Below are 17594 nucleotides of genomic sequence, written 5' to 3'. Positions count from 1 at the left end.
ACAATGTTTTGGACAATTGATCAGATCGCTGGTTGTGAAGTAAGGGCAGTGATACGGTTTTGTCTGCAAGAAACATTTCAGTGGTGGAAATTCATTGGCCAATTATTAAAGTTTATGGTCCTAAAATAATGAGTGACAGTAAAGTGCACAAGTGGGTGCAACCTTTTAATGAAGGACAGGAAAATGTGCATGATGTACCACGCTCTAGCTGACCATCAGTAATTTCAGACAATTTGGTCAATGCAGTTGAGGAAAAATGTGTGAGTATCGACGATTACCCATTTCAGATTTAGAAATGGATTTCCCGAATGTGACAACTTTGTACAGAATTGTGTCTGAACATTTGAATTTTCGAAAATTGAGCACCCGTTGGGTTCCCAGGTTGCTTACTGAGTCCCAACGAATGAAAAGAATGGCTTCTGCTGTTTCTTTTTTGGAGCGATATCATAAGGAAGGTGACAGTCTTTTAGACCATATTGTCATAGGGTATGAGACATTGGTTTCTCAGATAACCCCCAAATCTAAACATCAGTCTATGGAATGTCGTCACACATCATCGCCAGTCAAGGTCAAGGCAAAGCAAACAATCTCAACACGCAAGGTTATGGCGACTGTGTTTTGAGATAGACATGGAGTATTGTTAGTCGACTTTATGGACAGATGGACAACAATCAATAAAGTGGCTTACTGCGCTACCCTAACTAAATTTCAATGTGCAATCCAGAATAAGCAACATGGTCTTTTTCGTCTGGAGAGTTGTTGTATGATAATGCCAGTTCCCATACTGTGAAAGAAACGCAAACTCTAATAAAAAAAATTGGGAACAGATGGACCACCCACTTTACAGTCCAGACTAAGCGCCAAGTGATTTCCACTTGTTCCGTTATCTAAAGGAGTTTCTTGGCGGCAAGCACTTTGACACAGATAATGAAGTGAAAGAAGCAGTTAAAGACTGCTGCTGGTTATCTTTGTTGGCAGCCGATTTATACAACTTAGACATTCAAAATCTTTTTGAACAATGTGACAAATGTTGAAATAAGTATGAAATTATATAGAAAAATAGAGAAAGATGTAGGAAATGTAAATAAAACAACTGTTTAAAAAAATTTGTATTTATTTATTTACTTTTATTAACCGAATCTTACTTTTGGAATAACCCGTGCAGTTGTGCTAATTTAATGAATCTGGAATCACTTATTTTCATGAAAAAGAACCAGCACATTTTCTCTGAATTTTTACCATCTTCGAATAGTAAAACCAGGAACAAGCACAGTTATAATATACCACCACACAAATCAAAGTTTTTCAAAAACCACACTATTTATAATTGTATTAAAAACTTCAATAGCCTTCCGATCGCTCTGAAACAAGAATGTAATGCAATTACTTTCAAAAGAAATGTAAAACATTTTCTCCTTAAAAATACTTTTTATAATATTAAGGATTATTTAGATAAGAAATATGTTTAGCTTTTAGAAAATGTTTGTAATGACGATTGTTGATGCAATTTATTTTGTTTGATAACAATAAAGATATTTGAATTTGAATTTTGAATTAATGAAATTATAATGTTATGGCAAAATTATAATGTAACAACGAAGCATTGCTATATAACACCCGTAGGGTTCAAAGTTTAAGGAGGAGAAGAGAAATTATGCCTCAGTTTTTTAAATAATAACAATGTATTTATGAGAATAAAAATAAAAATCCTAGAGCTAATCCCATATAAAATATTTTCAGATTGTAATGAAATCAGCTGTATTTCCATGGACAGAAGAGATGGAGTTAACAGATGCCTATCGTGCTCCTTTAGCTGAAGTATTCCCATTGCTAGAAGCCATCCAGAATTACCAAGATTCCAATAGGTACTTGAATAAAGCAATAATAACATTAGCTTTTGTTAAGCTGATAGTCTGAGTGTGTAGTTTCTAATGGAAGTTTTATGTAAAAAATAAGTACAATAAAACTTGTCTATCCCTGCAGATTGACATAGATCATAATATTTGTAGATAAAAATCTGCATCAACCAAAATTTAAGAAATTACGATAAAAATTAAAAATTAGACCGAAGAAGAATATAATTCTCAAATAGATTATTTATGGTATTGGGGTATCATGTATCCTTATTAATGATTTTTACCATTGTATACTTAATTCTGAAATAAATTGTTTCACAACGGATCATGTACACTCCAGTCCTACCACAGTTGGATGTTTTTGCTTGCTTTTGGTACTAATGTTATTAATAACAAGTTGCAAGTACAACACACTACATGTCGCGTAACAGGCTTCGCTGAGGTTGCCTGCATAATTTCTAATACATAACTAATTTAATTCTTGCAATATCTTGCAGGCCTATAGACTGACATATAATCATACAGAAAAGGAATTAAAACAAAAATTACCCTTAGCCAAATTCCGCTATGGACATGCACCATCATAGAACACATTCTTCTTTATGTAGAAATGAAGTTTCATGCAGAATTTCAATTCTACGGATGAAATCTTTCTCAAGATATTTTGTGACATTATGCATTCAAATTTTTGTTAATTAAGGTAGGTTTCATAGCAATGTTTAAATAATAAAAGGTCAGGTGAGCTAGGGAGGGTACTATAATTCAAGAATGCACTGAAATTAAATCTTGTCATCGACTTTCCATTCTATTATTTTGTTCATTTTACTCTATGAGATGTGACATTTTCAAAACATATGATTATATGCAGTATGCTTACAAATTATTTATTGTGATATTTCCTCAGTGGCATCATGTTTAACCATAAGACTAATGTAAATATATTTTCTAACATTCAGCCAAATCCTATAGAGTGACATGCACCATCATAGAACTCAGTTTTGTTCACATAGACATGAAGGTTACAAAATTTAAAGTTTTTAGGCCTTTTAATGTAGGCCTTTATCTGTGGACAGACAAACAGATAAAAATGACATTTCCCTGGTAGGCTTAGAATGTGGTAGGCTTTGCTAAAGCTCAGCTAATAAATCAATGTTAGAAGAACCAGTATTAAGATTAAACTGTCTGCAACTCCTGTGTATCCTCAAGCTCAAGAATTGACTCCTGACACAGTGGTTTACAAATTCAGTCACAGGTAGAAAAATGCTTCTTGATTGATTACTTCCTGGCAAGAGTTTTTTTTTATATATGCACTCAAATCCTATTGCATTTGACCTATCATAGTTACAATACAGTTTACCATATTTAGGTTTAAATTTAAAAAATTTGTTTCTATTTCTTTTGTGTTATAGTTATGCTCTGTTTATGGTCAAGAAGATGTAGCCAGCCTTTGCAAACATCAATTTTATAGGCTATTTTCTTAATCCCTTAATGTGTTTTCTTATACTTTAAATCATACTACAGTACAACCCCGATAAGTCGGCCCCCGTTAATCCGGAAGTCCGGCTAACCCGGACCGATTTTCAATTAAAAATGAAAAATCAGACAAAAATTTCAATGATAAAAACGTAATATTTTTGAGTGGTATAGTATCCGTGAATCGATGTTGTATCAGTATTTGATGGGACTGTACGACAGTGAGTGTGTGACTCATGGCACACGGCGGCCGAGTGGCGGTCATTGTCCCGGATTCTCGGAAACAATAACAGACGCGTATTTCCCCAAATCCTCTCTGAAGTAGATGAAAATGACATTAATCTGTGGTTAGGGGCAGACAATAACGGAGGCTATGAGCCACTTACTGACGAGGAAGTGATCGCGTCGTTTTTACCTGATGCTAATGAATCTGACGCTGAGGAGGCAGACGGGGACATTGAAGATCCTGTGATGAGTCATGGAGATGCAGTGACCAAACTAAACGAACTAATGTTTTATTTCGAGCGGCAGCGGCAGGCAGAAACATCGCCGGCTGAATTGCTCATGTTGAAGAGACTGCGGGATCGCACAGCACGCAAGCGGCAGACGACATTGGCACAACCAAAGCTGACTGAGTTTTTTACCAGGAAATGAACAGTTATAAATGTACTGTAAGGATTAATAATAATTAAATGTGCATATGTTTGATGTTTTTACAATTATAATGGAGTTTATCTGTAAGTATACCGTATTTTATTAATTCTTCGGCTAACCCGGATTTTCGTTAACCCGGATCGGCCGCGGTCCCGATTAATCCGACTTATCGAGGTTCCACTGTATTTGCTAATATTTTCAGATTTTTTGTAGAGACAGGTTTTTTTAGTTAGGATATTAAGTATTCTTGTTAATAAACTCCTTAAAGTAACTTTTTAACATTTTTATTTTGAAAGCTATTTTCCAAAATACTTTTTAAATATATAAGCTTAAAATATTGTTATAACCAAATGTTGTTTAAAAAATCAATTTTAAGTGTTATAATTGAATCAAGTCAATGATTCAAACATATGGTATTGATAATTTATAAGTTATTTCATTGTATATATTTTTCTAACATTTTGTAAACAGTTTGCCAAGAGAGCACATGGTAATTATTCTACATATTACTTATTTGTTAGTATTTTTTATCTTTGAGAATCAAATGAGTGGTCAAGATATTCAAAGACAATCAAAAAGAATAATTTAGAATATGTATACATATTTGAGGAAGCTTGTGACTAGTAAACCTAGTGAGAGGGTTGGTGACACCAGCCAAAACCCAAGAATATGCTGCTTATACATGTAGGGCATCTCGCAGCACAGGTCAACGGATTTGCAAAGAAGTAAAGAGAAGTATAATGTGTGACTTCCAAGAAGAGAATGCTGATGAAGTAGGGGAATTAGTCTTTAGTGCCCTGTTACAAATTCAACATTTAACCCTCCGGCTGGCGCGCATTTGAGCCTTGACTGGCACCCTGTTTTGAAGCTTTGTGCAGAGTTTTTAATTTATTATCCTGTACAATTAATTATTGGAAAAAACACAAAAGTGTTATACATCAAATTACTCTGCAGAATATGTTGTACAATATAAACATAATTATAATTTGACTTGCCTAAATAATGGTGGATGTTTGATGGTCAGAACTCAAAACTTTTTTTTTCAAAAAACCCTTTTTTATATTAAGCCATTAAAAAAAACTCAAAATTAATTTTATTTAAAAATCTAAAATATGCATAATGTTCACTTACTTATGCACAAAAAGAAAATACATAGTTATAAACACTTTTATTTACAAATGAAATTAGAATTGAAAAAAACAAGACTATATACAAGCACTAACAGTTGCCGAGTCGCGTCACGCGGAAGTAGTCGGGAGCTTTTAGCGGCCAGTAAAATAACAAATATTCGTATATATATATATATATATATATATATATATATATATATATATATATATATATATATATATATATATATAAATGAATACATTATTAGAAGGCTTGGGATCTTGTGATTAAAGTGATATAACTTTTATGCGATTCGAGCGGCAATTATCGGAACTATGACATAATTAGTAGACGATGTTTAATGAGTCGTATATTACGACTCTGCCAGTTCACGGCGGGAAAAAATGAGTCGTAATTTACGACGTTGCCAGCCGGAGGGTTAAAGATGGAGACAGGTTTTGACAATTTCCAAAAAAGTATTATGAAGAAACTTCTTTAAAAAGTAAAAAGTACCCTACATGGTCAAAAATAAAAGAAGTCCTTAATGAAAAAATTAGTCTTTTAGGCAGTATATGTTCATTGAGAACAATCATTTGTGATATTAGTTTTAGATACCAAATGTTAATAATGGCAGGCAGTTTTTTGTAGAAAGATAAGACATTACAAATGTTAGGATGAAATTTGTAAGAAAAATGCATAATGGAAGAAGTAATTTATCACAACGTATTATGTATTGGACGAGACATAGATTAACCAAAAGCACTCAAGAAATTATTTTTGACAAGAATCAGACTCAAAGGATGGATCTTCAAAGAAGAATTTGACATGATTATAAAATATTATATAGATATAAATTATGTTAATAAGTTAAAATTTAATTATTAACAATTTTAAAGTTAATGTCTAAGCATTTCTAAGAAATCACCATATTGTTTGGACGAAACCCCCTGAATTTGTGGCAAAACAATTCATTGCTTTTGCACCATGACAATGCGCCTGCTCACACTCCATTGCTTTTGCACCATAACAATGCATCTGCTCACACTTGGTTGTTTGTTCGTGAATGTTTGGCCAAAATCAGTACTGTAACAATGCTCCAGCTTCCTTATTCTCCAGACATGGCTATGTGTGTCTTTTTTATTTCCAAAAATAAAGTGAACCTTAAAGAGCCATCATTTTACAAGTATAGATGACATTAAAAGTGCATCGTTGAAAGACCTAAATATGCTATCCTAAAGATCAAGTTTAAGAAGTGTTTTGAGGTTTGGAAAAAGCGCTGGCACAAGTGCATATTATTTAATGTGGATTATTTTGAAGGTGACAACATTAACCCTTTGATTGATGGGTTTTTTCTCAGTAAGAGTGCCCTAAAAAGTGAGTTTTATTTTAGATTTTGTTATCTTTAGGTGATTTGGGGTTACTGCAGTAGATTAAATGCTCAGTTAAACGTTTTTGAAGGGTTTTTTTTGTATTTATACAGGAATCAATATAATTATACACAAAAGCTATTATATTGACATAATATGAAAATAAGATAAAATATTCAGTATTTTCTCATAAAAATACTAAGGTACAGGTTAGGTACAATACACAAGTCTCCTCAGAAATCTGTATGAAAGGCATGAAAACAGCTGGACACACAAAGTGGAACATCGCAATCATGGCACATCTGTGTCGTGACCGATGCTGGTCTCTCTGCACACGTGGCAGCTCTCCTCGGGTTGTCCTTATCTGTAGCAGAGATGGTGGCGGGAAAGTGTTGAGCAGTGAGTCTCAGGGGAGCATATTGGCCAATAATTTGTCTGTAAGTCTTTCTCGCATTATTTAAACGTTCGCTGCTGGCGGTAACTCTGCTACGCTGTGCTAGGAGCGGGCGATAACTATTTTTACCACAGGGCCTTTGTTCTGAAATGAGGTCAGTGTGCAGCCAGCACTCGAGCTATTACAACAATGTATTTCTCTCTCCTCAGGAGGTACTTTTCCCGAATTTTATGCACTTCATTTTCACATTAGACTTTTTCATTATTTTTAATGATTTTTAAAGTTTTTATAGTAGTAAGTGGTTATGCAACACAATGCATCTTCCCCCGGGACCAAGTGGTGTACAATAACCAAGTTCAAAGCGTACAACAGAGCCCAGTATTGAGTTCAAACAACGAGGATGGCAATATGGACGATGTGGAATACCAGACGGACTCGGAAGTTGAGGATCCTGATTACGAGAACAACCCACGCCAATGGAGAGCTCACAATTGGATTAGAATACATTTTAAAAACTTATGTAATACAATATGTTTTGTATCATTTCAAGTAAACATTTAAATATATTTTCTTATAATTGCTCACCAAATATTTGTAAATAATAACTGAATTTGAGTGAGTTAGCGGAGATTTAAATAAGCTTTTTCATTCATTTTGGTTTTCACATTTACGTATAAATATTGTTTATATGTGTCTAAAACGAATAAAATACAATTTACTTAGCTACAATGTATTTATTTGGAATATTCCTACTGCTATAAAAGGGCGTTCTCTGGTGTGAACAGTAATTAGAGTTACCAGCTGGCAAGGAAGACTGTCCTCAGGAGCTATCGGTAACCACAGTCACCGCATTCCCAAAATGGTAGTGAGTGATAACTTTTGTGATTTATGAGTAATTTTAATATATTTCTATCATATTTCATCCAAAAGTAAGTAAAATATATTTTTAAAATTTCAGCATATAGGGAACTCTATGTAGGGATTTTTAGCAGCGAACGTGTTAAGTAATTAGTAACTACACAAACACCCAGTTTATTTATTCACGATAAACACTACTAAAGCTTTACAATCAGGGCAACTGGTAACTTATAAGTGAAGTTACAACCTGTATTCACTACACAAACAGAAATAGAGTCAGCTGATTACTTGGAACAACTGATTGAATACCGTCATATAGCCTGAATACTATCAATTGAGTCTAAAAAAATAAACAAAAGAGCAACTGCGATCTAGTGGGAACCACGGAAACTACTTGAAAGTGTTTCTTATTTATTTTGCTAGATTGCATTCATATTCAGGAGAGAGATTATTCATCACAAATCATTATTGTGAAAACAGTTTAGCACCTTACCAGTGTTTTCAGTATTATCAGTATCCTAGAGCTTCCCGCATGGCTATCAGAATTACTATGGCCATGTAATTAATGACAATTAGGCTGCTCCCAAATTTGTTTTGGGGTTACTAGTCAAAAGATTAATGTAAAATATATATATATATATATATATATATATATATATATATATATATTAATTCCATAATTGTATATTAACTAAACTTATGGGTACTGTATTTAGATTTTTTGCAATATTTTTTTTTTTCAAGGAGTTTGAGTTTTATTTATTGCACTGTATGCATGTAACATATTTGGGAAAAAATTATAATTCAGTTGTTGTTTTGATAAACAATTAAATAATTCATACCCGAAATATCTGTAAAACTTGACGCTAATGGTTACAGTTCAGTCACTCTTGGGGATGTCTGTATGCATGTGGAAACAGTTGTATACAAGGACAAGAAGAGAAGTGGAATACTACCAGAGTACAGTTGTCTTGTATTGTCCCCAGCAAACCTGTGGCATCTGGACTCCCACCGTTACCATGATGATACTAATCTCATCAGTACTATATATACTCACAAGGTTAGATGTTAATGTTAAATAATGTTTTATCATTATTTGTAGTGAATACTTAATATTGTTGCTAGTTGATGTTAAGATTCTTTTTTATCCTCCCTTAAGTGAATACCTAACAAATTACAGCTCCTAAGTCATGAAATGTGAAAAATTTGGAAAATTTTCATTAACCCTTGAACTAGCATGTAATGTAGCCATTCAGAAACTATGCAAAACATAAATATTATCTATCATTTTATTGAGGATAAAATAGAGTATATTATAAAAGAAATAAAAATTGTGTTTCTGTATTACATTTACATTTACATTCATGGATGTATGGTGCTCCGAAGTTGAAACTTTTATTTTCTAAAAACTTTATTATTTTCTGTTGTTCACAGAAATTAATAAACACATTCAATTTATTAATACAAAATATATGGGTTGTTATGCTGACCAAGAATAGTTCAACTTATAATAAAGATTGAAAATAAAGTAAAACTAAACGAATCAGAATCCAACTGACTCGAACAGTTACAGCTGTTGAGATGGCTTAGTGCGTAAGATTTCTTTAGTTTTAGCGTCCAATGTAATATAAAGAAACATTTTGTGTTTGAAAGTGAGTAAATTTAAAGAAAGCATATAATGTATCGGCAGAATCTGCTGATTGCAGTGATATAATTTTGAGTACAATTTGTATAAAGATTGTTTGAAAGATGATGTAATTGGCAGATGATGGTTTAGTGCGTTGCAAATTATGACTCTACCAATTTACAGCAAGAGAAAAGGTCTCATAAATTACGGATTCCAGAATTAAAGACTTTGAACAAACCAAGGACAAATTAAATATTTATTTCATAACTAACATGTCACTTTCATCTCTTTTTGTAAAGGTAAACAGGAAAAATTTAATACTTTAAATTGAACAACAGGCTTGAAATTTAATTACTGATGCAGTTACAGTACATATAACAAAACAATTTTAATATGTAAAATGTTATATTTCCAGGTAATAATTTTTTTAGAGTTTAAAGTAGCAAAAATTCTCTATAAAAATACAAGGTGAAAATTTCTATTTGTCATCAAAATTGTTATACACATCAGGACATAAAATTTGACATGTATTAAAAGTACAACAATTATCGCGCATCTTACCTGCTACAACATTTGTCACTGTCAAGTTTAAGTAGTCAGTTTGCACTGAGCTGCAGTTCCATAAACATGGTCACCTCTGTTGATTCTCCCACCAAATGTATATTAAGGAGTGTTATTCGTTTCAACTAGCTAGTCAAACTTGGCAGTGGTGTATATGGTAACAGGGAATATGCGCAATCAACTACTACACACACAGCAGAACTGCCACATGTCTGGCCATCATGGCGTGATATCGGAGGTTGATATTGTTGTTTCTGAATCAAAAAGACATCATTTTCCGTGGTAGTTTCCAATCCCAGCAATATAAAACATGACCTCATCTATTGTATTGTATTCTATGAATATGCTCGAGACTTAAGTTAGTATAATCAAGTACAGAGATTTCAAAAATATTGATGAGGGTGCTTTTGTTTACAATATTATATGGATCCCACAATCTTTGCTTAGTTACAAATGCACTAAACAGTTCACATAATTGGGGAAGAGGATCCAACTCCTGCACTAAGCAGATTGGTTCGACCCTGTCCCCCAAGTGATTTATACTGTAAGGGCTGAATAAATTGATCGTCCACTCAGTCTTTGTATGAAACCCAGTATTCTTTGGATTTCTACACATAAAACATTCTAACCTCGCCTTCCAGACATTGAAACAGATATGACCAGAGAGGATAGGTTCGTCAGACACATGCCAATGATGTACCATCTGTGAACACATCGCATCTCTTCTCATCCTGGTGTGAAATGTAGTTGTATTATCTTCATTCGCAGCCATTAGAGCACAAGAGATGATACATTCCAGAAGACCTTTATCATATGTTTTGGTGCTGCCTCACACGACCAGTTCAAATCCTCTCCCCCAGGCATGGTCCACCGAAGCAGCCAGCTCTCTGGAGGGTGATGGGTCCATATAATTATAGGGAAGATATTGTGATGAAAGCACCAGGATCTGTCTAGTGCCAGTCCCAAGCAGTCTGACGGTTTGTGGAACAAAACTGGACATAAATGCTGTTCACTTTGTTGCTGACAAGAATACAAGCTCTGGTTAGGTGAACAATTATTGGACATTGAAAGAACTAAACAGGCTTTTGTCAGCCACTCATGTGATGTCAGCATTGGGAATTTAGAAGTAAAATCTAAAGTGATTTCGGATAACTAGGTTTTGGTTAATCAAACCCTACTGTATTTTTATCTTGGGTATATTATCATATAAAGATTCTGTAAAAAATTAATTATGAGCATTTAAAAAATTTAGACTGTTAATGGTTGTTCTGTTTTAATAAGATAATTAAAGATGTAGTATTTAAAATATGGATATTAAAGAGCTTGTATTATTTTTCAGAATCTCCAAAAAAGAAAAACAAGTTTGTCCGAGCTACTGTTTGGACTTAACTTTAAGGATACTGGTATCAAACGTTATGCTTTACGTAAACGGCAAAGGATTATCCAATTTGCTATAACTGTAGTGTATCTTCAATACCATAAAGGGTAAGTTATTTTTGCAACAATAAACAATTTGTAAATTGATATAAGGTTGCTATGGCTGAGAAAATTGTACTATTTTATATTATCTACATAGAGTTTTTAGCTTATAGTCTATAGCTTATTTCACTATCAAGATATCCTGGGGAGAGATTATGATAGGCTTCAATGATGCCTAGTTCCATGGTTGGAAATTCACCATACAAAATTAATTCTTATTTAAATACATGGTTTATTGAGAAATTAAGTTATTTTAACAAATTAAAAATTACTTTTAATTTTACAGCTTTTTTATTATATATATTTGAAAGACATATCTTACCTATTTATCAACATAGTTAACATTAAATTTAAGCACTTATCTCATCTAGTTAATCATTTCAAAACCTATCAATATAATTCTGCTGCCTATGCATATAACAGATTTACATCACAACAAGGAGTGACCCCACATCATTGATTGATTTTATTATTCAACATTGATGTAAAAATCCATGTTTCATCAACACTTGACTGTGTGGTTTAGAAATGTATCACCTTCTTTGTAGTACCAAATAAGAAACTTTAGAGCTAGTCCCATTATCTTTGTTTTGAGTTATCAGTCAAAAGTTTTTTATACCAATTTCATACACTAAAGTATTTTATATATTTAGAAAATGTTTTGAAGGATCTTTGATTGTGAAATTCTCTAAACTAGTGATTGATTTGTTCAATAAGGTTATCAGTAACCAAAGCGATTTTGCTTTTCATGAAACAAATAATCCCATTTTTAACTGCAGTATAACTCATATTATCTCCTCCATTTACAAAACAGAATTCATTATGAATTTCCACTGGTTGTATTTTCTTTGCCAAAAGAAATCTAATGATACTATGTACTTCACGGTCGGTAGGAGAGTTGATTGCAGTAGCCATTGTGAACACTAGTTTAGAATGCTTAGAATAGCTTGGTGACCGTCACTAAGACACTGCCAGCTACGTAGTGCCACTCAGATTGTGCAATTACCTCCACCCCTTCAGTGATTGCATGCATCAGCAACTTACTTTCCAAACGACCCTCATAGGAATGATGCTTCTTGCAAAATTTCAAGTCTATAGGTCAGTTTGTTTTTGAGATATTGTGTGGACAATACAAAAATGAAATTTTCAGGGGAGTTGACATCATTGGGGAGCCATTATTTAGAAACGAATGTGGGGAACTTGTATTTTGTAAATGGTACTGGTCCTGTGACTTGCTGGGTGTATGGAACACTCTTCAAGCTAAGGAGGTCTGGATTTTAACTTCTGAAACTCTAATGTTGTTTTGTCAATGAAACTATAAACAAATATGTTTTAAGTAAGTAAGAATCTTGTCAATTACTACTGGCTAGCAAGCACCAATTACCAGACGTGTTCTAGATTGACAAGATCTGTTACTAATGTCAAGCATGATTTTGAACAGTGAATGTCGTTTATAATACATGTATGCATGCAATGACTGAATTAAGATTTCACAGAGGAAGGTACTGAAGTTTAGCTGGTAATGCCAAGACCACTTGAAAGGCACTTGCTAGTTGCCAGGCAACTGTTTGCATTATAGTGACAAAAAAGAAAATGAAACGGGAAAAATATGTTCAAACAAAAACCGTTAATGAATTAAAATATTATGTCACAGTTGTGATTATGTTAAAAACTAATGACTAAATATCAGCATTTTATTTGAATTGCCACAATATAATGCTTTAAAATTTATGGTTTTAAGTTATCTCCTATTTATCCCCTTCAACGTACTCCCTTCCCATCTCAGTACACTGTGTATTTGTATTTTTCACTGGTTGGAGTAGTGCTGAAAGTCATCTTTTGATAGCAACTTCAAAACTTGTGCTGCATTTTGTTTCACCTCCTCAACTATTTAAAAATGAGTTCCCTTTAGTCAACTTGGGGAACAACCAAAAGTCACATGGTGCTAAATCAGCAGAATAGGCTGTGTATTGCAGACTGAGATCTTATCACTTTCACAAGGAATATTTCCAAATGAACTAAAATTCGCAAAAATCTATCCGAAATTCAAATGTGGAGCAACAAATGAAGCCACCAGCTACAGGCCAATTTCCCTAATCTCTACTTTTTTCTAAAATACTGGAGCGAGTAATACTAAATAGACTACTGAGCCACCTCAAGCAGCACGATCTTCTCACCCCTAGACAACACGGTTTTATAAAAGACAGATCAACTTCAACAGCAATAGCTCAACTAATTGAAGAAATCATCGACAATCTGGAAAAAGGAAAAATTGCAACAAGCATATTTTTGGATTTTAGTAAAGCGTTTGACTGCCTTGACCATGAACTCATACTGAAAAAGTTACACTCTCTTGGAGTCATTGACAAGGAACTTGACTGGTTTAAGAGCTACTTGAGCAACAGGAAACAAGTAGTAGAACTTACTTACTTGGAGAAAAACACTGTGACGAAAGTAAAATCCAAGCCAATACCAGTAAGCAGAGGAGTACCTCAAGGCTCCGTGCTTGGACCCGTCTTGTACATTCTCCTAACAAATGACTTCCCAAATTATCTCCAAAACCACTGTGAAATTGTAATGTATGCTGACGACACAGCTTTGATTTTAGCAAATAAGAACAAATCTCAGCTAGATATAGACTCTTTTGTTGCATACAATGTGGCTAAGCAATACTGCCACCTCAATGATTTAGTCTTAAATGACTCAAAGACCCAACAGCTAGTCTTTACACCTAACCCAAACCAATATGACGGGCTCCCAGAAATAACTACAATTAAATCAGGAAAGTACCTTGGTCTAACTGTTGATCAAAACCTCTCATGGGAACCTCACATCAATCAACTCTGCCACAAACTTAATAGTAGCCTGTATGCAGTGAGAAGAATAAAACAAATCAGTAGCCCTCAAGTAGCTTTGACAGCATACCTTTCCCTATTTGAATGTCATCTCAGATATGGACTGATAGCCTGGGGAGGTACGACAATTGGAAATCTTAAAAGGGTGCTCGTTATACAAAAAAGGGCTGTCAGGACTCTAAGTGGATTAGGACCAATGGACTCATGCCGAGCAGCTTTCAGACATCTAGGAATACTGACGATCATAGGACTCTATATCCTAGAGACGATCTTATTTGCCACAAAAACAGGGCACGCAAGAACTGGCGACATCCACCCCTACAACACCAGACATAGAAACAACTTCCTCCTTGACCCTCATCATCTGACTCTGTTCGAGAAAAAACCATCGTATAAAGGAGCCATGTTCTTTAACAATCTACCTGACTACCTAAGAAAGCTTCCAGAGAAGAACTTCAAGGCCTCCTTAAGAAGCTGGCTGCTGGAGCATCCATACTACAGTGTCCAGGAGTACCTTCAGTGGAGGACAAGCGCTTTGTAATTTACATACACTGACTCACACACTGATTGTGACATAAACACTGACCTTTGTTCTATTCTCTAAGAATATGTTCAATAAAGATATATTCTATTCTAAGATATATTCTATTCTATTCTATTCTATCAGCTAAAATCTGCTGAACGTATAAGGCGCTATGGGCTCGTGCAATGTCTTGATGCAGAATCCATGAGTTGTTTGTCCACAGTACCAAAAGTTTCTTTCTAACTCGCTCAGCAATAACTCGATGGGTAAAAAATGTTATTTTCTCACAATGGAATTCTTTGGATATTGTTGTCGGTAGTGAAAATGCAAGTGCGACCGAGATTCTCATTATCATTCACCTCTTCTTGTCCTTCACAAAACTGTTTGTGCTATTCAAAAACACGTGCCCGTGACATAGTGGAATCACCAAACTCTTCATTTCACTTATTCAAACACTTGGTAGCTGATTTTTTAAGTTTAACCAGAAACTTATAGCATGCTGCTCAATCTTTGCACTGATCATGTTCAAAGCAAACAATTTTCACTCGATGCAGTTTAAATTATAGTTGTGACCAGACTGCTGGACTGAGGGATGTTATTTTGATTTCCATGTGCTTATCAGTACTTCAGGAGATGATCAGTGCCTTACTTACCCACTTATTAGCTCACCGGTTGGTCGAGCTGATGTTTGTTGTGCCATTTTCAATTAGTTGTGCCTCGTATTTTTAACATAGAATATTATATTTCTTAAAAGAACTTGAATTGATTATTGAACATTAATTTTAATTTTTAATATAATAAAATTGAGTAATTTGACATTGAAAATGTTTGCTTACGGTTGTAATGAATTTTTTGTGGTAGATACACGGACGGCCTGCGAGAACGGCTGATGCGGCTTTACCCGCTCCACCAATCTGCTGATGTCTCAACCAACAGCTCCATCAGTCCTAACTACTTTCACCATATTTACTATCCCGGGGAGTTTGATTTCAAGGAATTAGTTCCGTTGACTGTGACATATCTCTTGCTCTTCTTCTACATATATTTCTCTGTTCGCAAGATTGAACTGGTACATTCAAAGGTTTGTATAGTTGCCTACTTTAGAAGTTCATATTTACATTGATAGAATTTATATTTTATATACATTTTAGCATAAAGTACCAGGATACCGAGCAAAGCTTGATAACTGTTGTGGATTATTGTCAATTAAGAATATGGGCACTTCGTCAGTTGTTGCAATGTTGTTAATGTTTAGATCATAATTCACTGGTGGTGTGAGTATCATAAATTACAGTTGTTGGCTGTATTCTTATAATTTGTCCACAGTCTCCTAAGCACCATTGGATTAGGTGACTCTGTACATCTACACGCACACATTGTCATACGTGCAGCCTGGCCTACCTGCTGTCATTTTTGTTTTATAAATCACATCTTAATCAATAATTCTCCTATTTTTAACATTTTTTTATTTCAGATTCATCTTTTTTAAATTCTGCATTTTATTTCATAACAAAAAGGGTTCAAACATGAAATGACTGTGACATTTTTTATTTATCTTGGTCTACATTGCTTAACGCTGATGTAATCAACAGGGGTGCAGTGAAGACTACTTCATTTTGGCAATCGATGATTGTCCTAGAGAACAAACAATGACTCTAATTTTTTACAGTGCAAAATATGAAAATATCTATTTTATTGAAATACCACTTATAACATTAGGAGATATATTACATTGGCTATATTTTTCTTCTTTGTTGGTTTTATACTGTGATTTCATTACCTGTTTGAAATATTGTTTTCTTTTGCAAGTCTGACATTGGCAAACTGTTGGTTTACTTAACTATCAAACATAAATTATATTTTGTTTATTCAGTAGTTTATTGTCTAATATCGTAATTTATTGTTGTGGTTTTACCTATATATGTTATTTTACTTTTTTAAATATAAATAAATAAACAAAAAATAAAAGTGAAAGTATAATCTTTTAACCCTGCAGTGGCAGGCTATTTTGGCTCCGTTTACAAGTACTTATAGATTAAAAGATAGAAAAACTTGTCTAGTTTCAGAAAATATATAGTTGTATGGGGTTTTTACAACAACAAAATTATTTGGCATGCATTTTTCTAAAGCCATGCATATTCGTGAAAACGCGTTTTGAAAGAAATTATACATAATATGTTTTTTTGGAACTAAAGTGCATAAGTTGGGTAGTAAACATGCCAAAACACACTTACTAATGTACATAAAAATACTAAACACATAATTTAGACTATTACTTATATATTTGACGGTATATTTGAAGTACATCGCAGGAAAATGCGTAGCACATGCATTGTGTAATATTTATTGTAATAAAAGAAATGTTCACTAAATCATTATATTATTTTCTATCTGGCTCATAGTAATGATAATACTGTATTTTTAATTACACACATGCAATGATACAGGAAAGAAATTGATACCAAAATTACTTTCAGCCTAATTCCATGATTGGACATGCACCATCATAGGACAAATTCTTCTCTATGTAGAAATTAAATTCATGGAAAATTCAAAGTCTCAGGATGAAATCTTTCTTGGGCTATCTTGCCATATGATACATTCATGGTTCATAACAGTGTTCAAAAAATAAAAGTTTGGGTGAGCTAGGGATGGTACTACAATGCAAAAGTGTTCTGAAATAAAATCTTCTCACCGAATTTTAACATTAGACTTTTCATCAGTTGTACTCAGCTTCTTTACAAATTTATTTATTTGATATATTCTCGTTGCCTTCATGACTAATGTAAAATTATTCGCTAACGACCAGCCAAAAGCCATGGAGTGACACGGACCAT

General features: G+C 33.7%; 1 protein-coding gene across 1 annotated transcript in view; it reads left to right on the top strand.

Moving 5' to 3' along the window:
- LOC124360481 (sterol regulatory element-binding protein cleavage-activating protein-like) overlaps window positions 1–17594 on the top strand; it is an 88682-nt gene that overhangs the window by 19121 nt on the left and 51967 nt on the right. The window contains exons 4-7 of the mRNA XM_046814148.1: window positions 1741–1865; window positions 8592–8772; window positions 11240–11385; window positions 15619–15838. Coding sequence (XP_046670104.1) covers window positions 1741–1865; window positions 8592–8772; window positions 11240–11385; window positions 15619–15838 — 672 coding nt within the window. The remainder of the gene's footprint in view (window positions 1–1740; window positions 1866–8591; window positions 8773–11239; window positions 11386–15618; window positions 15839–17594) is intronic.

This window comes from Homalodisca vitripennis, chromosome 4, assembly GCF_021130785.1.
Source record: "Homalodisca vitripennis isolate AUS2020 chromosome 4, UT_GWSS_2.1, whole genome shotgun sequence".
Taxonomy (NCBI): domain Eukaryota; kingdom Metazoa; phylum Arthropoda; class Insecta; order Hemiptera; family Cicadellidae; genus Homalodisca; species Homalodisca vitripennis.
The sequence above is the reverse complement of the archived record's forward strand: the minus strand, read 5'-3'. Positions and strand labels throughout refer to the sequence as shown.